At 37.7% G+C, this 22188-nt stretch overlaps 1 protein-coding gene across 1 annotated transcript in view; it reads left to right on the plus strand.

The window, feature by feature from the left end:
- Nucleotides 1-1051: 1051 nt before the first annotated feature.
- The window catches only part of LOC115222607 (leucine-, glutamate- and lysine-rich protein 1-like), a 49866-nt gene continuing 28729 nt past the window's right edge, over nucleotides 1052-22188 (plus strand). Inside the window, exons 1-5 of the mRNA XM_029792910.2 lie at nucleotides 1052-1275; nucleotides 4272-4568; nucleotides 16731-16850; nucleotides 20674-20849; nucleotides 21883-22068. Coding sequence (XP_029648770.1) covers nucleotides 4273-4568; nucleotides 16731-16850; nucleotides 20674-20849; nucleotides 21883-22068 — 778 coding nt within the window. The 5' untranslated portion in view covers nucleotides 1052-1275; nucleotide 4272. The remainder of the gene's footprint in view (nucleotides 1276-4271; nucleotides 4569-16730; nucleotides 16851-20673; nucleotides 20850-21882; nucleotides 22069-22188) is intronic.

Below are 22188 nucleotides of genomic sequence, written 5' to 3' on the forward strand. Positions count from 1 at the left end.
TTCCTTTTCCCCTCCCTTCACCTTCCTTCTTACCTCCCCTCCCTCCCTCCCTCCCTCCCTTCCTTCCTCTTCCTTCCTCCCTCCCTTCCTTCTTTCTTCCTTTCCTCCCTCCCCCTTCCTCCCTTCCTCCCTCCCTTCCTTCCTCCCTTCCTTCCTTCCTTCCTTCCTTCCTTCCTTCCTTCCTTCCTTCCTTCCTTCCTTCCTTCCTCCTTCTCTCTCTGTGAAGAAGGACACCCCCTCCCGAAACATGGGAAAATTTTCTTTTCTGACAGTATTAAACAAATGTTAACATTTCAACAAGATTTTTTTTTCCCATGTTCTCTTCTTTTTTTTTTTCCCATATGAAATAGTTAAATGTCTCAGCTGTGAACACAACACGAGATATAGACTTTTCATTTATTCATACCCTATCAACTCCCGATCATACTGGGTAAGGGAGGAAGTGACTGACATGCATCGTCATTGATTTGCACTGGGGTGCCATTAAGGGTGGGGACAACTTGCTGGGTCATACATTAAAAAAAATATAATTTTAGCAAGTTGGCAGAACCGATAGAACACTGGGCGAAATGCTTAGTGGTATTTCGTCCGTCTTTATGTTCTGAGTTCAAATTCCGCCAAGGTCGACTTTGCTTTTCGTCCTTTCGGGATCGATAAAATAAGTACTAGTTGAGTAATTGAAGTCAATGTAATCGACTTACTCCTCCACTCCCGAAATGCTGACCTTGTGCTAAAATCGGAAATCAATATTTAACATGTTATTCATATTTGTTACATACAAGCGTGATTAATAAAGCCATACTTTCAAATCCTTTCTCTAATTTCTAGTATTAAAACACATTTGTTTTTAAAGAGTCGTGTGAAGTGCGCTCCCTATTTTTTCTTTTTTTTTTCTGTTTTTTTTTAAATTATTTTTATTTAATATTCAGCTCGATAAGAAGTCAAAATGGTTTAAGATCACCATTTTATGTCAATCTGAGTAACTATAGTACAGAGTTGCGTCCACTTCTCAATACAGTAATAGTAACGACTGCATCTAGATGGCGCTTTATTTGTTGTCATTGGTTTCAACATGAAACACCTTGCCGGTAACAACAACAACAACAATAACAACAGCAGCAGCAACAACAACTCCAGTAACACCATCCACTTTAGCTTGATTAATCGAATATCGATGTCCTGTGCTGTTCCACTGTGTAACTTTTATGGGACAATGAAACCGGTCATGTATCGCTGACAATTACAATTTAATGTGTACATATACTTGGTTTTCAGGTCTGTAATTCGCAGCTTCGATTATCAATAATCGCTTTCTATTTGTTATTATTAGTTTTATTTCATATATTACTTTATTATTATTATTATTATTATTATTATTATTATTATTGTTATTGTTATTGTTATTGTTGTTGTTGTTGTTAGTATTAAAGATGAAATAATAATTATTATCACTCGTTATTACTATTGTTAATATGGTTACAGCTATTGTTCTTAACGTTGATGTTGTCAATATCTTTATTGAGGTTAGTGTGGTTGTTTCTTTTTGTTTTTGTACTTTAACTTCGATTCAGGGTTCTGCTTTTCTTTTTTTTTTTTTTGCTTTATTATTATTGTTTTTTTCTTATAAGCAAAGTTGTACAATCGATATTACGATCGCCGATATTACTTTCAGCGTATTACTGGTACCTATTTTATCGATTCTGAAAGGATTTGATTACAGAAAATTAGACGGATGAATCTAGATTATTGTAAGGTATAGTCAAGTGCCCCGTTGTATTTTTTTTTTTTTTGTCAATCTGTTACTTTTCGACAAAATCAAGTGCCGGATGGAAAATGTCTTGCCGTATTCGGTCTGGCTTTCATCATTTCGAATTTCAGCTTTGTCGTATTTTAGCGGTTATTAGAGTACCAGTCCAACACTGAGGACGATCCTTTTTTCTTCCACCTCTCTCCCTTCCTCTCCTTCCACCCCTCTCCTTCACTCCCCCTTCCACCCCCTTTCTGGATTGTATTTATGTCACTCTAATTCATCCTGAGATTTTCGTTAAGGATGCCCAAGTCAGTGGAATACTCAACCATCCACACTTTCTAATTTCACAAGTAGAAATGCAATTGGTTGGGAATAAGTGAATGCTCATCATTGAACCTAATGAAGAATCCACTTACACCAATGCCACTGACATCACCAACACCATTTCCACCACCACCACCACCAACACCAACACAAATATTATCAACAACACAAATACTATCAATAACACAAAACCTAACTTCTATTACAACTACTACAGCTAATATCAACATCACCACCACCAACAACTGCCACAACACCAACACAACAATAACAACAACAACAACAAGACTAATACCACCAACACCACTATGTTTGATGTTTTAATGATGTTGGTGCTAAGCTAGCTGAATCAGTAGAGCATCAGAAAATTCTAAGGTGGTGAGCTGGCAAAAACGTTAGCACGCCAGGCGAAATGCTCAGCGGTATCTCACCTGCCGCTACGTTCTGAGTTCAAATTCTGCCGAGACTTAATCCGTTTGTCTGTCCTTGTTTGTCCCCTCTGTGAGTAGCCCCTTGTGGGTACTAAAGAAATAAGAAAATTCTAAGTTTAAATTCTGCTTGAAATCAGGCTTTGTCTTTCATCCTTTTGCAGTCGATAAAATAAAGTACCAGCCAAGTTCTTTGGGTCATAGTACCTACTAAGCTCCATTCACTCAAAATTGCTGGTCTAATGTCTATGATTAGAAACAAATGTTGTAAATGCCATAAAGTAAGAAGTTAGTTTGTAGCTGAGTTGGGTCTTAAACCTAATCTAACTGCTATATTGACATCATACATTATAGGTTTCTGTTGTTTTTTGTAAAGGCATGAAAATCACTAAATCTCATTTCTCGTCCTTGTAAATTTAAGATCATCTGTATGTATAAGGAAACACAATTATGCTTTGTTTTTTGTCACTGGTGTTATGCTGTGTCTATAAACAAGACACTTTGATTTCCATAATCCAGTTTATTAACCCTTTAGTGTTTCAGATTATTCTTATCTCTTTACTGCTCACAAGGGACTACATACAGAGGGGACAAACAAGGACAGACAAACGGTTTAAGTCGATTATATTGACCCCAGTATGTAACTGGTACTTATTTAATTGACCCCGAAAGGATGAAAGGCAAAGTTGACCTCTGCAGAATTTGAACTCAGAACATAGCGGTAGACGAAATACCTATTTCTTTACTACCCACTAGGGGCTAAACACAGAGAGGACAAACAAGGACAGACAAACGGATTAAGTCGATTATATCGACCCCAGTGCGTAACTGGGACTTATTTAATCGACCCCGAAAGAATGAAAGGCAAAGTCGACCTCGGCGGAATTTGAACTTAGAACGTAGCAGCAGATGAAATACCGCTAAGTATTTCACCCAGTGTGCTAACGATTCTACCAGCTTGCCACCTTCAATTATTTCAGATTATTCTGTCAAATCTAATACTTAGTTATTCACATTGTTTTGAATTAACCATGGATTATCTCAAGCTTTGAGATTTTAATGATGCGATTACTTACTTTTAGAATGACATTGTAGCATAAATGTGAGAAGCCTGATCTGGTAAGTTTGAACACAAAACATGGTTTAAATGTTGAAGGGTTTGAGACAGTGAGGTATTGTTGAATTGAATGTCTCATGGTATTATCTTTGATTCTCTGTGTTCTCAGTTCAAAGTCTGCCAAAGTCGACTTTGCTTTCCAACCTATCAGGGTGGACAGCTTGCATAACACTGCAAAAATCTCTCACCTACAAAGCCAAGTAGTCCAGAATCAAACAAGAACAAGATCTCCAGATTTGCAATGAGGCAAGTGTTACTGAAAAAACACAGAAAAAAAAATGATACTTTTGTTTTTATGAAATTGAGCTGGGAGCTGAACTAAACATGGCTACAGGCAGGATTCAGTCTGAAAGCTATATGTTTAACACCCCTACTCTATATATAGTTGCTTGATCTGCTAGAAATAACAACCAGATTTTGTTCAATTTAGATCCTGCTATCTTAGAAACAAAATGTAGTTGTAATTATACAAACAACAACTGCTGCTGCTACAAATACACCATCTCACCCCTACCCCGCCCCAGCTCTGCTTCACTTGCTTAACATCTAAGTAAAACACTAGACATTGAAAGAAATATCTAAATTTTAAAGAAATGTTATGATAAACATAATTTTCTTTTAACTTTTTTTTTTTTTGTTTAATCTTTTACAGGATGGAGTACCATTTGGAAAGGTACTCACCCCAGCATCCACTGCCAGAGAGCATTCAGAAGATGGAAGTGAGTGAAACAGTGTGTCATTACTGTGGAATGAGCTATCTCATTCACAGAGAAATTAAAGCACTTGAAGATAAGATCCTAAGGTTAGAATTGGAATTGAAAAAATGCAGAGATGCCGAACAGAGAGAAAAGGAGCTTATTTCTCGGGTTAATAGCCTGCAACAATCTCTTGAAGAAGTCCAACAGCAGAAGGAAACACTACATAATGCTTCCACATTAAATGAGGCCCAGTAAGCAGTTTTTAGTGAAGTATACCAGTAATACACTGAGTGGTGTTGTGGTCTTGTGTGTGTGTGTGTATTTGTGTGATTGTGTGTGCGTGCAGTTTGTGTGTGTATGTGTTTGTACAAGGCAGGGATATGATTATTCAACTTCAATCTTTCCCTGTGAATCTGGTTGCTTGCACCAGTGTTAGAAACCATTCTAGTTATTGTTTAATTCAAGCTCAGTTCTGATCAAAGGCACCTATGATCAAAAGGCATCCCAGCCATGACAGTCTTGTTTCTATTTGTTTCTTTCAAACACATTGTACATCTAATAATGCATTTTTTTTCTGATATGTCCTTCCTACAATTTTTTATCTGGAGAATTTGGCAGAGATGCTAGGATATGAAATAGAGTGCTTGATGGTGTTTGTCCTGGCTCTTGGAGTTCTCCTTTCAAATCATATCCACTGCCAAGACTAATCCCTTAACCATTGCACCACAATTGATTTTTGAAAGGTTCAATGGATGAAGCGGGAGGAGTGTGACTCTGTTGAACCATGATGGAATGATTTAAGAGAGATTTAATTACTTGTTTCAGTGTAGATAGCAAATGGCAAACTAGGTAGAAAAGGAGGTAAAATGATGGTACAATTGGTAAGGAAACAAAATGGTAGTTGATGGGTGGCAGAATTGGTAGAACAAAAGGTAGTGGATGGTAGAAATATCGAAAGAGTGCACAAAGTTATTTGTGGTATTTATCTCATACACTAAAGGCATCATCAGTTTATGTTTCATTAGAGAGCAGTACACATCATCAAGAGATGCTTCAAAAAATTTTAGATAGATATATAGGCATAGGAGTGGCTGTATGGTAAGTAGCTTGCTTACCAACCACATGGTTCTGGGTTCACTCCCACTGCGTGGCACCTTGGGCAAGCGTCTTCTGCTATAGCCTCAGGCCAACCAAAGCCTTGTGAGTGGATTTGGTAGACGGGAACTGAAAGAAGCCCATCATATATATGTGTGTATATATATATATATATATATATATATATATATGTATGTATATATGTATGTATGTGTGTGTATATGTTTGTATGTCTGTATTTGTCCCTCTCCCCATCACTTGACAACCGATAGTGGTGTGTTTACGTCCCCATAACATTAGCGGTTCGGCAAAAGAGACCGATAGAATAAGTACTAGGCTTCCAAAGAATAAGTCCAGGGGTCGATTTGCTCGACTAAAGGCGGTGGTCCAGCATGGCCACAGTCAAATGACTGAAACAAAAGAGAAAAGAAAAAGAGATATGGTCATCAAAGATTGGTGCTCACATGCTTACTTTGTGTAATGTGCCTAAGCAACAACAATGTGGGAATCTCAGATGAATTTATGTTTGCACTGGAAGTAAAAGAAAGTGAATGTTTTAAAGCACTTTTTGATAATGAGATTGTAAATTTTATTGTTTATGTGTTTAATAATAATTATTATAATTTTTGTACTTATTTAAAATGAAAATAAGTATAAAAATTACTCCTAAGAAAAAGAAATTTCTCCTGTTTGGCACACGCTTTCAAGCAACTCTTTTCTCTTGTCTAAGGGTTAATTATGTCTATTCACATTCAAAATCCAAATACCTCTGGGGCCATCATTGCTTTTCATCCTTCCAAGCTCAATACAATAAAGTGCTTATAATACACTGAGATAAATGTGATTGCTTATACCTTATCCCTTCATCATCAAAAAGGTTTTATGGATTTGTGGGTTTCTTTTAGCAATCATAGTAACTAAGATGGTGAGCTACCTGAATTGTTAGCATGCCGAGAAAAATGCTCAGTGGTTGATAAAAGAAGTATCAGTTGAACACTGGGGTTAATGTAATTAACTTATGCACCTCCCCCAAAATTACTGGCCTTGTGCCAAAATTTGAAACCATTATTATGGTAGTAATTAAGGTAGCAAGCTGGCAGAATCGTTAGCACACTGGGTGAAACGCTTAGCTGTATTTCATCTGCTGCTATGTTCTGAGTTCAAATTCCGCCAAGCTTAACTTTGTTTTTCATCCATTTAGGGTTGATAAATTAAGTACCAGTTGCATACTGGGATTGATCTAATTGACTGGCCTCCCCTCCCACCAAATTTCAAGCCTGGTGCCTATTGTAGAAAGGATTATTATTATCAGGGCGGCAAGCTGGCAGAATCATTAGCACGCTGGGTGAAATGCTCAGCGGCATTTTGTCTGCAGCTACATTCTGAGTTCAAATTCTGCCGAGGTCAACTTTGCCTTTCATCCTTTCGGGGGTCAATAAATTAAGTACCAGTTGCATACTGGGATGGATCTAATCAACTGGCCTCCTCCCCTCAAATTTCAGGCCTTGTGCCTATAGTAGGAAGGGTGCATTTAAGCAGCACCAGCACAAGTGCTTTTTAAGTGGCACAGGCACCTGAAAGAACATGCCTTTCTGAGTCTGGGTCAATGAAATAAATACCAGTTGAATATGAGTTGATGTAATTGACTAGCTGTGGAGGCACATGGCCTAGTGGTTAGAGCAGTGGACTCACGGTCAAGGGATCACGGGTTTGAAACTCAGACCGGGCGATATGTGTGTTTATGAGCGAAACACCTAAACTCCATGCGGCTCCGACAGAAGGTAATGGCGAACTTCTGCTGACCCTTTCGCCACAACTTTCTCTCACTCTTTCGTCCTGCATCTAGCAGCTCACCTGTGATGGACTGGTGTCCCGTCCAGGTGGGGAACCTATATGCCAAGGAAACTGGGAAACCGACCCTTATGAGCCAGGTATGGCTCGAGAAGGAACAAACAAAACAAATTGACTAGCTTCTGCTTCCAAAATTTCAGGCCTTGTGGCTATAGTAGAAAGGATTATTATGTTAAAAATTAAGGCAATGAGTTGGCTAAATAGTCAGCACATTGGAGAAAATGCTTGGCAGGATTTCTTTTGGTCCTTTATATTCTGTGTTCAGAATTGCCTAGATCAACTTTGCCTTTCCTCTTTTCACAATCATTAAACTACAGTACCAGTTAAGTAGTGGGATCGATGTTATTGACAGACTCCCTCCCTACAAAAAAATTTCTGGTCTTGTGCCAAAATTTGAAACCAACTTTATGTCTTTGGGTAAGGTGTTGAGCTGGTAGAATCATTAGCATGCCAGACAAAATGGTTGACTTAGCCTTTCATCCTTTCTGGGTCAATAAATTAAGTACCAGTTGCATACTGGAGTTGATCAAATTGACTGGCCCCCTTCTCCCAAATTTCAGGCCTTGTGCTATTGTAGAAAGGGTTATTATTAAAGCATCAAGCTGGCAGAATCATTAGCGCACCGGACAAAATGCTTAGTGGTATTTCATTTGACGTTCTGAGTTCAAATTCCGCCAGACAAAATTATTCATGGCAGTTTATCTATCTTTACATTTTGATTTCAAATTCCACTGAGGTTGACTTTGCCTTTCATCCTTTTGGGTTAAGTAAAATAAGTACCAGTCGAGTACTGGGGTCAGTGTAATTGACTGACCCCTTCCCCTCAAAATTGCTGGCCTTGTGCCATCATCTGAAACCAATATTAGTTCTAATCTTTTACATTCTGGGTTCAAATCATTCTGATGTCAACCTTACCTTTCATCCTTCCTGGGATGATAAATTTTAGACCGTGTACCTATGTCAGACACAGCAACAACTTTTTTTTTAGTTCATATTTTACTCAAGGAAACTTCTTCTGACATACTTTTTGGGCAACAGATTTGCAGAATTATTATAGGGGCAAAATTACCTTGCAGTATTTGTTTCAGCAGTCTACTTTCTGAGTTCAAATCCTACTGTGGTTAACTTTATATTTCATCCTTTTGGGGTTGATAAAATTGACTAACCCACTCCCCTCAAAATCATTAACCTTTTGTCTAAGACAGAAACAATCCAAGCCCTTGTGGCTAATGGTAATAAAAATTAATGATAATAATAATAATAAAAGTGAAGGTGCATGGCTCAGTAGTTAGTGCATTGGGCTCACAATCATGAGGTAGTGAGTTCGATCCTTGGACTGGGCTGTGTGTTGTGTTCCCGAGCCAGACATTTTACTTCACATTGCTCCAGTTCACTCAGCTGTAGAAATGAGTTGTGACATCACTGATGCCAAGCTGTAGTAGTCTTTGCCTTTCCCTTGGATAACAATGGTGACATGGAGAGGGGAGGCTGGTATACAATAGCGACTGTTGCAATTCCATAAACCACCTTGCCTGGACTTGTGCCTCTGTGGGGAACTTTCTAGGTGCAATCCCATGGTCATTCATGACCGAAAGGGATCTTCAATAATAATAATGAAAATTATCAACATCATTGTTGTTAACTGGCAGAATCAATTATGCAATTGAAAAAAAAATCAATTAGTGTAGTTTCTTTGGACTTTTTACATTGCGAGTTCAAATCCTGTCTCGGTCAGTTTTGCCATTCACCCCTTCAGGGTTGATAAAATAATGTACCTGTCAAGTATTGGGGTCAATGTATTGGAGTAGCCCTCTCACCCATTATTATTATCTTGATTGGCAAAATCAAATTTACCTGTTATCTCTTAAGTTGGGGGTGTAGAGTTGGCAGCGGTGGTGATGGTGTTGGTGGCAGTGGTAGTAGTGATGGAGGTGGAGGTGGTAGGGGGTGAAAGACCTAGGAAGAAGATATGGTGAGGTATGATCTCAGGAAGCTTGTGCAATAAGCCATACTGCCGAAGAGCTATCCAACTCCTATGATTGCATGTTAAAAGGCAGCAGCTGCTTTTCTTCATCAGCTGATGATGAAGATAGTAGTGATGGCGGCGGTGGTGGTGGTGAAGAAGAAGAAGAAGAAGAAATTGAGAACAATATTTTTTTTGCATCAGTGATCAAAGTGTACTGTTCCGCCTCATTGCTTGTTCAGGTTCATTTATCACAATATTTCATATTTCCCAGCTTCAGTTTTCTCCAGGAGGTACCATCAGAAATTCTTACATTTGCAGGGTTGGGTCACCATTTTGGCAGTTTTCTCATCTCTGTCAATGCAGACGGTAATTGCTAATTGCTAAATTTTAAAACAATTTTCTTTCTTTCTTTCTCCTTCTTTCTTTTTCTTTCTTTCTTTCTTTCTTTCTTTCTTTCTTTCTTTCTCCTTCTTCTTCTTTCTTTCTTTCCTTATTTCTCCTTCTTTCCTTCTTTCTCCTTCTTTCTTTCTTTCTTTCTTTATTTCTTTCTCCTTCTTTCTTTCTTTCTTTCCTTATTTCTCCTTCTAAATTTTAAAACAATTTTCTTTCTTTCTTTCTTTCTCCTTTCTTTCTTTCTTTCTTTCTTTCTTTCTTTCTTTCTTTCTCTCTCTTGCTCTCTCTCTCTCTCTCTCTCTCTCTCTCTCTATATATATATATATATATAATTCAGTATTCTTACTTAGTGAATCAACAATTAACACTTTGGTAGATGCAGAAAGATTAAACTTCTGTTGAAGAATTTTAACAAGAATGAGCCATAAGAATTATTTACCATACCTTCTGATGAAAAAAAAAAAAATCATCATGTAGGTGTAGGAGTGGCTGTGTGGTATGTAGCTTGCTTACGAACCACATGGTTCCAGGTTCAGTCCCACTGCGTGGCACCTTGGGCAAATGTCTTCTACTATAGCCGCAGGCCGACCAAAGCCTTGTGAGTAGATTTGGTAGACAGAAACTGAAAAGAGCCCGTCATATATATGTATATATATATATATGTGTATGTTTGTGTGTCTTTGTTTGTCCTCCCAACATTACTTGACAACCGATGCTGGTGTGTTTATGTCCCCGTAACTTAGCGGTTCAGCAAAAGAGACCGATAGAATAAGTACTAGGCTTACAAAGAATAAGTCCTGGGGTTGATTTGCTCGACTAAAGGTGATGCTCCAGCATGGCCACAGTCAAATGACTGAAACAAGTAAAAGAGTAAAAAAGTAAATAATGGGGTTTCTTTGTTGCAAGGGAGGGGATTATATCTTATATTTCATCTTGTTTCAGTTTTATTTTTGTCTTTTAATGTTCCAAGCATTTTTCACAAATGTTTTCTGTAAGTTGTGACATACTAGCAATGGAAATGCAAATCCAAATTTATTCTTTAATTATTCTCTTAACTGAAAAGACAAAAATAGATAAGAGTGAACAACTAGAAGGAAGGGCATCTAGTTGTAAAAAAAAAAAAACGCTTTAAAAATGGGTTTCCATGTAACCCATGCTAACCTACAAAAATAGACATAAAACTAATGAACATTTCCATACTTGTGGCTGGGTTGAGGAGAGCTCAGCCACAACTGTGTTGCTTTTTTGTTGCTCTCTTTCGAATGAGTAGGATTTATGAGCCCTGAGTTCTCTGCAAACCTGACTTGCTATTGAGTTAGCTTCCTTTGTCTTAGCCTCTTTACAGACTCATGGTTAGAGAGGATTTATTCTCAGAGTTTATGTTCTAATCTAGGTTGCCTTCCCAGGCTGCAAAACCCAGAGCATGATTAAAAAAGTAAGAAACTAAAATGTTTTATCAGTAGCTGATTGCAACTCCAGACCAACAGCCATTAGGTACTGTGCCAAATTGGCACTTTTCTTGGCCAATCATTTTATTTTATTAATAGCAGCAACAACTTCTATGACACCACCAAAACCCAGCAGCAGATTACATTAGCCATTTTCAGATCAGTCATCCAATGTACTGTTTTATTGAATTCCTCTGACCAACTGGTTTCAACAGCTGATGTACCTCCATCATTACTTTCTAAGGTTGTGTACCACGTCATTCATCTAAAAATTAAACTGGCACCATCACCAAACCAACAGCAACTGTGGAGGTGCAATGGCTTAGTGGTTAGGGCAGCGGACTTGTGGTTGTAAGAACACAGTTTTGATTCCCAGACCGGGCATTATGAGTGTTTATTGAGCAAAACACACCTAAGCTCCACAAAGCTCCGGCAGTTGGGTGGTGAACTCCGCTGTACTCTTTCACCAACTTTCTTTCACTCTTTCTTCCTACTTCTGCCACAAAGCAGAGGAACCATGGTGTAACCCACTACAGTCTAGATTTCGAATCCTCTGTACCCCAGGATGGTTCAGCTCTCCACCCATTAAAAGCCACTGTTTACGGAATGAGGATAACAATGTAGCTTTTGCGCCTGTGCAACCTCCAGTCTATCGCGTGTGGTGGATGGACCTCCAAGTTGCCAAACACATTCTTAGTAGCTTTAGAGTAGGCTTGAATTAGAGATTATTCTTTGTGGCTAATGGCGTGAGTCCTGATTGGAAGAAGAAGAAGAAGGAGAAGGAGAAGATGATTATCATCATCATCATCAGCAGCAGCAGCAACTCTTCTAGCCAATCAGTGACTTAGACCAATGCTAAACAGTGGTCACCATTTATTATGGCACAGCAATCAATGCCCAAATATTTTAGGAAAGTCTTGTAAAATTTTGTCAATCATGATTTGATCTGGTGTGATTGGATGCTAAGTTATTCTGCTTATAATATGACTGTGGATGTTCTAGATCGGTATTTCTCCTCTATGAACCCCTTTACTTTTTGTTTACTTTACTAGACCCATGTAGCCATTCAATATTTAAACTTTTTAAAAAATCCTAATATATTTTTATGATTAAATATTATTAGGAATTGTATTTAAAAACATATTTAAATATTTTGTGTATTGTAGAAGTATACTCTTTTACTCTTTTACTTGCTTCAGTCATTTGACTGTGGCCATACTGGAGCACCGCCTTTAGTTGAGCAAATCGACCCCAGGTTTGGTTGTCAAATGATGTTGGGGGAACACACACACACATACATATATATATACATACGACCGGCTTCTTTCAGTTTCTGTCTACCAAATCCACTCACAACGCTTTGGTCGGCCCAAGGCTATAGTAGAAGACACTTGCCCAAGGTGCCATGCAGTGGGACTGTACCCGGAACCATGTTGTTGGTAAGCAAGCTACTTACCATACAGCCATTGCAGATAAATTTTAACAACAAAATTTTACATGGACCTTGGTTGAGAATCTAGATGATTCTGCTGACTATATAAATGTTCATTATTTACGCTATTTACATTTAACAGATATTTGTCTTCATCTTGTTTGTGGTTAACACAACGTTTCGGCTGATACACCCTCCAGCCTTAATCAGGTGTCTTGGGGAAATTTCGAACCTGGTTTCTCATTCCTAAGATATTTTTCGATATTATTATTAATATTATTATTATTGTTATTATTATTATTATTATTATTGAGGTCAACTCTTGGAATTGAACTCGGCATCTTGGGGTTAGTAGCCTGCACTCTTAACCACTACGCCATATGCCTGCACTACACCATATGCTCACAGGCATATGGCTTAGTGGTTAAGAGCATGGGCTACTAACCCCAAGATTCCAAGTTCGATTCCAAGCAGTGACCTCAATAATAATAATAATAATGATGATGATAATAATAATAATAATAATAATAATAATAACATCAAAAAATACCCTAGGAATGAGAACCCAGGTTTGAAATTACCCCAAGACACCTGATGGAGGGTATATCAGCCGAAATATTGTGTTAACAACAAACAAGATGAGGCAAATATCTGTCAAATATAAATAATGTACAAAATTCCTCATCTCTTAAATATGGAACTGTATATAAATGTTGTTTACATATAAATCAACCAGATGTTTATCATAATATATCATGCTGCAGTATTGTTGTCTATCGGTCTTTCACATCTATTTACAGCTACAAAGTATTTATATATATATCAAATAACTAGAAATTTATCATCACCACTTCTTTCACTTTCAAACTTCAATCCCTACCTCTTTTAAGATGTGAGTAGCCATGTTGCTCCTCTACTGCAAGAAGCCTGATCTGCTCAAGTCTTTTTTCTCTACTCCTTATTCTCCTAGAACAAAGTTCTCCCTCCCCAAGTGAGAAGGGAGAACTTTATGAAGAACTTGGAGTTTATAGTCTTGCAAGTTGCATAGTGACCTCACTAGTGCAGGTAGCATGTAAACAAAAAGCACCTAGTACATGCTACTCTAAAATGTTAGTAGCCATGTTGCTCCTCTACTACAAGAAACCTGTTGTACTCCAGCCCTTTTTCTCTTGTACAGTACTCCTTAATCTCCAAGCATAAAGTTCTCCCTCCCCTACTTGGGGTTTGTGGTCATGCAAGCTGCATAGTGAAGGTGCAGGAGTGGCTGTTTGGTAAGTAGCTTGCTTACCAACCACATGGTTCCGGGTTCATTCCCACTGCGTGGCACCTTGGGCAAATGTCTTCTGCTATAGCCTCGGGCTGACCAAAGCCTTGTGAGTGGATTTGGTAGACGGAAACTGAAAGAAGCCTGTCATATATATGTATATCACTGTCACCATGACCGACCAAGCTATCAGATGTTGCTACACATCGCTGGTCACAATGCGCTTCGCATTGTTTTAGCCTTCAAATGACGCCACCCCGCTGGCTAAGCGAGCAGGCCAACAGAAGAAGGAGTGAGAGAAAGTTGTGGTGAAAGAGTACAGCAGGGATCGCCACCCCCCTCCCTGCCGGAGCCTCGTGGAGCTTTAGGTGTTTTCGCTCAATAAACACTCACAACGCCTGGTCTGGGAATCGAAATCACGATCCTATGACTGTGAGTCTGCTGCCCTAACCACTAGGCCATTGCGCCTCCACATATATGTATATATATATATATATATATATATATATATATATATATATATATATATATATATGTATGTGTGTGTGTGTATATGTTTGTGTGTCTGTGTTTGTCCTCCACAACATCGCTTGACAACCGATGCTGGTGTGTTTACGTCCCCGTAACTTAGCGTTTCAGCAAAAAGAGACCGATAGAATAAGTACTAGGCTTCCAAAGCGTAAGTCTTGGGGGTCGATTTGCTCGACTAAAGGTGGTCCTCCAGCATGGCCACAGTCAAATGACTGAAGCAAGTAAAAGAGAATCACTAGTACCGGTGGCATGAAAAAAAAAATGCACCCATGTTGTAACGTGGTTGGTGTTAGGAAGGGAATCAAGCTGTAGAAACTATGCCAAAGTCCTTCGCCCTATCATATCTTTGGAGTCCTTGGGCCTATCATATCACAATACAGTCCTTGGGTCTATCCTATCCCATCAAATAGTCCAATCCATGCCAATATGGAATGTGGATGTTAAGTAGTAATGGTGGTGGTGGTGACAATGAATGGTTTATTACATCGAAATTGATCAATGGAAATTGCAGATGTGTTACCAGTGCCGGTGGCATGTAAGAGAACTTTCCGTTTCGCGACCGTTGCCAGCACCGCCCCGTTTTGTGTCCGTTGCCAGCCTCGCCTGGCCCTCGTGCCGGTGGCACATAAAAAGCACCATCCGTTCATGGCCGTTTGCCAGCTCTGTCTGGCACCTGTGCGGGTGGCACGTAAAAAGCACCCACTACACTCTCGGAGTGGTTGGCGTTAGGAAGGGCATCCAGCCGTAGAAACACTGCCAGATTTGACTGGGCCTGATGAGCCTTCTGGCTTCACAGACCCCAGTAGAACCGTCCAACCCATGCTAGCATGGAAAACGGACGCTAAACGATGATGATGATGATGATTTCTTCCAATCCTCTTTGTATCTGCTATTGTTCCTGCTAACACCAATCCTCCACCAACTCCTCCACCATCTCCAAACAGTCACGCTGCATCTCATTACAGTTTGTCAATGCATATCGATGCGTGTGATACGGCATGGTATTCAGCTGTTCATACCAACAGTTTGTATCGACTGTGGTTTGGTTAAATATCTGAATACCACAAGGCTGTTCAATGAGAGCTGAGCCATGGCAACTTAACAACAACAATCATATTACTTTTGCAAATAAAACATACTGGCTAAAAATTCTTCATGGAGGTGTCTCAGCATGATTGCAGTCAAATGACTGAAACAAGTAAAAGGTAATATATGTATGCATGTATGTATGTATGTATGTATGTATGTATGTATGTATGTATGTATGTATGTATGTATGTATGTATGTATGTATGTATGTATGTATGTGTATGAGTGTATGTATGTATGTGTGTATGTTGTATATATGTGTGTGTATGTATGTATGCATGCATGTATGTATGTATGTATGTGTATGAGTGTATGTATGTATGTGTTTGTATGTGTGTATGTATGTATGTATGTGTGTGTATGTATATATGTATGTATGTAAGTATGTATGTATGTATGTATGTATGTATGTGTATGAGTGTATGTATGTATGTGTGTATGTATGTATATATGTGTGTGTATGTATGTATGCATGCATGTATGTATGTATGTTGTGTATGAGTGTATGTATGTATGTGTTTGTATGTGTGTATGTATGTATGTATGTGTGTGTATGTATATATGTATGTATGTATGTATGCTTGTATGTATGTATGTATGTATGTATGAGTGTATGTATGTATGGATGTCTGTATGTATGTATGTGTGTGTATGTATGTATGTATGTATGTATGTATGTATGTATGTATGTATGTATATTTGTGTATATGTGTGTATGTATGTATGCATATATTTATGTATGCATATATTTATGTATTCATATATTTATGTATGTTGTATGTGTTTGTGTCTGTGTATATTTGCATGTATATATATATATATATATATAACTTAATTGTCACTAATAGTGACTGATGGTGCAAGTGTATGGAACTGTGCTTCCTTGCAGCTAAGGGTTTGTTTATTCTCATTTCTAGCAATGTAGGTGCTACCCTGCTCTGCCAGTCAAAATCAGTGACATTTGAATTATATTGTGTATAGCCGTCTTCATTATTTTATATATATGTATGTACATACATACATACTTATAAATATGTGTATGTATACATCTATGTGTGTGTTTGTGTTGTATTTGTCCCTACCAGAAACCAATAGAATAATTATCAGGCTTAACAATAAATATTGAAGTTGGTTTTTTTCAACTGAACTCTTAAAAGTGGTGCCCCAGCATGGCCACAGTCCAATAGCTGAAAGGGTAAAAGGTACACAAACAAATAAATAGATAAACAAAAGTAACAGTAATTGATTTCAAGGATGTTTTTTCTTTCAAATCATGATTATTGACAAACAAATTTCAATCAATAACAATGATGCATAATATCTCTCACAAATTAATATTTGCAGGCTGCAGAGTCGGAATAAAGAGCTCAAAGAATCCAGAACGCATTTGAAAAGACTGGAAGCGGATATTGATGATCTTAACAAAGAAATTTCTCTTCTTTCTTCTGCTAATAATGGCTACAAGTAAGTAAACTTTATGTGGCATCAACTTTCATTCTCCAGGCTTATCGGGTCTGTTCTCTTTTATCTTCTGCCTTTTACCTGCTCACTTCATTAGGCGCAGGAGTGGGTGTGTGGTAAGTAGCTTGCTTACCAACCACATGGTTCCGGGTTCAGTCCCGCTGCGTGGCACTTTGAGCAAGTGTCTTCCACTATAGCATCAGGCTATATCGCCATGTTGATTCGCTAGCTTCTGCACGCATATTTTTTTTCTCTCCTTCTTTCTGTATTTTTTTTCTCTCCTTCTTTCTGTGTTTTTTTCTCTGTGTATCTTTCTGTTGAAGAGCGTAGGCTCGAAACGTTAAAGACTTGTTTTATTTATATTTCCTGAGCGCCATACTAATACAATTGTTTGTTTGTATTCCACCTGCCTTCGTCTTTTGTTTATTTCCATAAACCTGCCTTCGACTTTTGTCTATTTTCATAAAGCTTCCCGTTATATATATTTATATATATATATAGCAAGAGAGAGAGAGAGAGAGAGAGGGAGAGAAAGAGAGATAATGATGCAGATAAATAAATAAGCTGTTTCTGGAGACTCAGAATTACATGATAATGTTGGCAAATGGAGTTTGCACACATTCAAAAATATGGAACGAATATATATATATGTATATGTATATATATGTGTTTATATATATATATAACAATAGAGGGTGTGTATTTCCATGTATGATAAAATATAGGCAAATTTGTTGTTGAAAATGCACCAAAATATGAAAAACTTGTAATTGTCTTTAAATGAATTTACTTAGAAATATACCAAACTAGTTTCAACAATATTTTTTGATTATCAATGGGAAAAATACTGTTGAAACTAGTTTGGTATATATGTAAGTAAATTTATTTAAAAACAATTACAAGTTTTTCAAATTTAGATGCATTTTCAACAACAAATTTGCCTATGTATATATGAGTGTGTATATACACATACACACAGAGGCTTCTTTCAGTTTCCATCTACCAAATCCACTCACAAGGCTTTGGTCACCCTGAGGCTATAGTAGAAGAAACTTGCTCAAGGTGCCACATGTGGGAATGAACCTAGAACCATGTGGTTCGGAAACAAACTTCTTAACTACACAGCTACACCTTTATTTCTGAAATAAGGAGGATTAATCAGAATATTTTTATATTTTATTCTGTTGTGCCTGAGGAGAGTCATTCTCTTTTAGTTTTGTATAATTTAACACACACACCGGTAAAATTTCCACTTATTCCTTTTTTATTTTTCTAAAATTTTCATTGTGTCTTGCAACCTTTTCAATAGTCTTGACTCTGTCTGTTATTTACACTATGTTACTTTTTGTTTGTTTGTGCATATGTGTGTGGGTCAGTGTGTATGTGTGTGTACCTATGCATGCATGTATGTATGTATAGTGTGCAGTATAGTTTACCAAATATCTATGTGAATGGTAAATGACTTGATGTATTCGATCAGTTTGTCTACCTGGGAAGCACTATTAATAGATATGGCAATATGGATGATGAAATTCCATATAGAATTAGGAAAGCTTTGCGGAAGGCTAGAAAAGCACCTCTGGAGTCGGCGAGACATATGCAGAAAGACAAAGATAAAGGTGTACAAGGCATGTGTGCTCCCTTCTCTTCTCTATGCTTGCGAGACGTGGGTCACATATCAATACCACCATAAACAACTGGAACGTTTCCATCAGATGTGCCTCAGACGGATCTATGGCATTAAGTGGAAGGACCGCATCAGTGATCTTGAAATACTTGAAGGCTCTCAGTGTGAAAGTATACAAGCTCTTGTGTTAAAGCAAAGGCTCAGATGGAGTGGTCATCTGGTCAGAATGAAGGATTCAAGGATGCCAAAATAACTCTTTTATGGAGAGTTAGCTAAAGGAGAACGACCTCCACATAAACCAAAAAAGAGGTATAAGGACTTGCTGAAGGTTTCCTTAAGAGATGCTTGCATCTCTCCTGACATATGGGAAGGCATAGCTATTGATTGTAGCAGGTGGAGAAGGATTGTGCATGAGGGGACAGCCACTTTTGAGAAATCTCGAGTTGCACATGAGAAAGTAAGGAGGGATGTCAGGAAGGGTATCGCTGTTACACTTCCAGAAGGGAAGGGTCTTCCTTTGATTCTGACATGCAATGTCTGTGCAAGACCCTGCCTCAGTAAAGCTGGACTCATGAGTCATCTTTGTAGTCATAAAACAAGACAGATGAGTGACAACTTGGCTACTGGTGGTGGTGTAACACACCATACTAATCATATCTGTTGGGCATGTGGAAGAGAGTGTAATTCGGCAGGAGGACTTAAATGACATGCAAAGGTACATGAAGCCCAGTTACAACTACAACCGGCTATTACCGGTAAAGGTTTTAGTTGCCAATTCTGTACAAGACATTGTAGATCTTTAGCTGGGCTAAAAAGTCACATTCGATCACAGCACCAGTAACAGTTAAGCTTCGTGCAATGGCCATACTCGATAACGAGGGGGCAGCCATAATGTATGTATGTATGTATGTATATATGTATGTATGCATGTGTGTATGCATGTATGTGTGTGTATATATGTATGTTTGTGTTCATATTTGTATGTATGTATTCTGCATTCATGTTTTTGAATGTCTGTTTGTGTGTGTTTTTATGTATGTGTGTGGTGTGTGTTTATATATGTGTGTGTGTACCTCTGTCTCCTTGGTGTGCATGTCTGAGTCTGTGTGTTTTGCATACTGTGTTTGTATGTATGGAGTATGGATGTGCATCTCCATATGTGTCCTTGTGTGAAGTAAAGTGTGTATATATATATGGTCATGTGTTTCAGTCTCTATTTGTGTATGTGTGCATATGTGTGCTTGTCTGTTCATATAACGTATGTACCTATCCATCTGTATGTTGATCTGTTTACTTTCATATCCATAAGCTTATATACATGTGCATATACATATACATACATACATATATATATATATATATATATATATATATATATATATATATATATTATATATATATATATATATATAATATATATATATATATGTATATATATATATATGTATATATATATTGTTAAACCTCGCTAAGATAAATATTTCAATTACCTGAAGTTTGACTGTAACCATAACTCAAATTATTACGAATTGGACAGCCATGAAGCGATCATAGTGTTTTACTCATTATCTTTTATTAAACTTTTAATAATTTTGATATATATTTAAAATAATATAAATTAATTAATTTTATGTATTGGCTTATGTTTTTCATTGTTTGATTTGCCTAATAGTGGTTTTATCTCTAATTTAATATAATATATATATATATATATATACATACACCTACATACACACACACACACACTTACATATATCTATCTACATAAAAGCCCACTAACTATTCTACTCTACCTGTTTAAACTGTGGTTTTGGGGGTGTAATATCTACTATGTATATTTCCTATTCAGTATTGGGTAAGTTTCGTTTATGAGGATGTACACCTGTATTTGTCTGAGTGTTGGGTCTATTTGGTGCTTGGATAAGATTTCCCAGTCATGTTGCATTCCGTTATGAAAAGCTGAGAGCAAGGAGGATGGTCAATGGGTTGTGCTTTATTATATGAATGAAAGGGCTCAGATTTAATGATAGTTTATAGGTAATGTGATGATGATGATGATGATGATGATGATGACGTGGGATTATTGGCAACATGAGTGTGTGGCTCTGATGCCTTTCTTCAAAACATGAGTGATGGAACTTATTCTCTCTCTATAATGAAATACATACTACTCATACGTATGTACTTTATCTTTGACAGGAATGAAAACAGCCAGACTAAATCAAAACTGAAAACTATTGTAAAATGTCTGCAAAGTCTAAAGACAGAATTTGTTAATATTTCTGATATAGCAGAAGAAAATAAGAAGTATGCCAACCAAAAAGTTAAAGAATTCAGGAGCTATCATCAACAAATTATTGCTGCTCATCAAACAGGTATTTCATTACCATTCTGATTAGCACCACCATAATCAACATTGATTTCATTGATAACATGCGGCGCTTCTGCATGGGGGCTCAGTCTGATAGACATAGCAGTTAAATCTACTCTTAGGTCACATACTGCTGCTTTGTGTGCTTTGTCTGGTCGTGGCTGGAAGACTTTTTATCATAGGCCTCTTAGATCATGGAGTTAAACACATCAATAATTACAACATTGTCTTCCTCCTCCTCCTCCTCCTCCTCCTCCTCCTCATCATCATCATCATCATCATCATCATCATCATCATCATCATTGTCACCACCACCGCCACCGCCACCATCATCTTTATTACGGCCATCACCTCAACTGTCACTATCACCATTACCAACTCCTCCATCCACCACCACTGCCCGAAGCTCCACTATCATCATCAATACCACCACCACCACCATCATCATCTTCATCATCGCCATCACCACTACCATACCTCTACCACCACATCCATCCATCACTACCATCACCATCACCACCACCACCACCACCACCACCACCACCACCACAACCTCCACTATTATCAATACCATCAACACCAGCATCAGCACTGTCGCGGATCCGCGGAATAAGCTGCCAGACGAGATAGTGAAGATGCCGACGACCGCTCGGTTCAAAGTCTCTCTTGACTAGAAATGGCCTAAACTCTTTGCATGAACATCCTCCCTGTACATAACTTCATGTCCCCCTACATGGCCTTTGCTTTTTGCTTTTTGAACCAAAAAATTAACTTAACTTAACTTAACTTCATCGTGAACATCATTTTGATATTTCATTCATCACTGCTAGTACCTTTCTCTGACCATTTTACCATTCTTTAATGCCATGAGTTATTTATGCAATCGGTTAAAGTTTAGATCGGACATGGAATTGCTTGGTAAAAACTGTGTTCCAGAACAAAATAGATTAAAAAGTAAGTCGTTCTTATAACATAAATGTTTCTTCCAAAAGTCTATATTTAATTTTCTTTTTATCTCTTAATTTATTACATCTCAGATCTTCAGCAAATGAAGCTGAAGAATGTTTCCTTGGGGAAAGAAAATAACGAGTTATTGAAATTGAAGGAGAATTATTTAAAAATTGAAAAAGATAGTCATGTTTTTAAGAGAAATGCTTACCTTGCTGATCAGAAACTGAAGAATTTAGAGAATGCCAACCAATTGAATAAACAGAGAATCAGAGGTATGGATTAAGAAATATTCCTTAGTTCTTGTTAATGCTGTTCTATAGAAACCATTGATAGAAATGGGTTTAGGAACTTGGGGTATGCTGAGTCTGATGTTTGGTACACTCACATTCAAA

Source organism: Octopus sinensis, linkage group LG20 (genome assembly GCF_006345805.1).
Source record: "Octopus sinensis linkage group LG20, ASM634580v1, whole genome shotgun sequence".
Classification (NCBI taxonomy): Eukaryota; Metazoa; Mollusca; class Cephalopoda; order Octopoda; family Octopodidae; genus Octopus; species Octopus sinensis.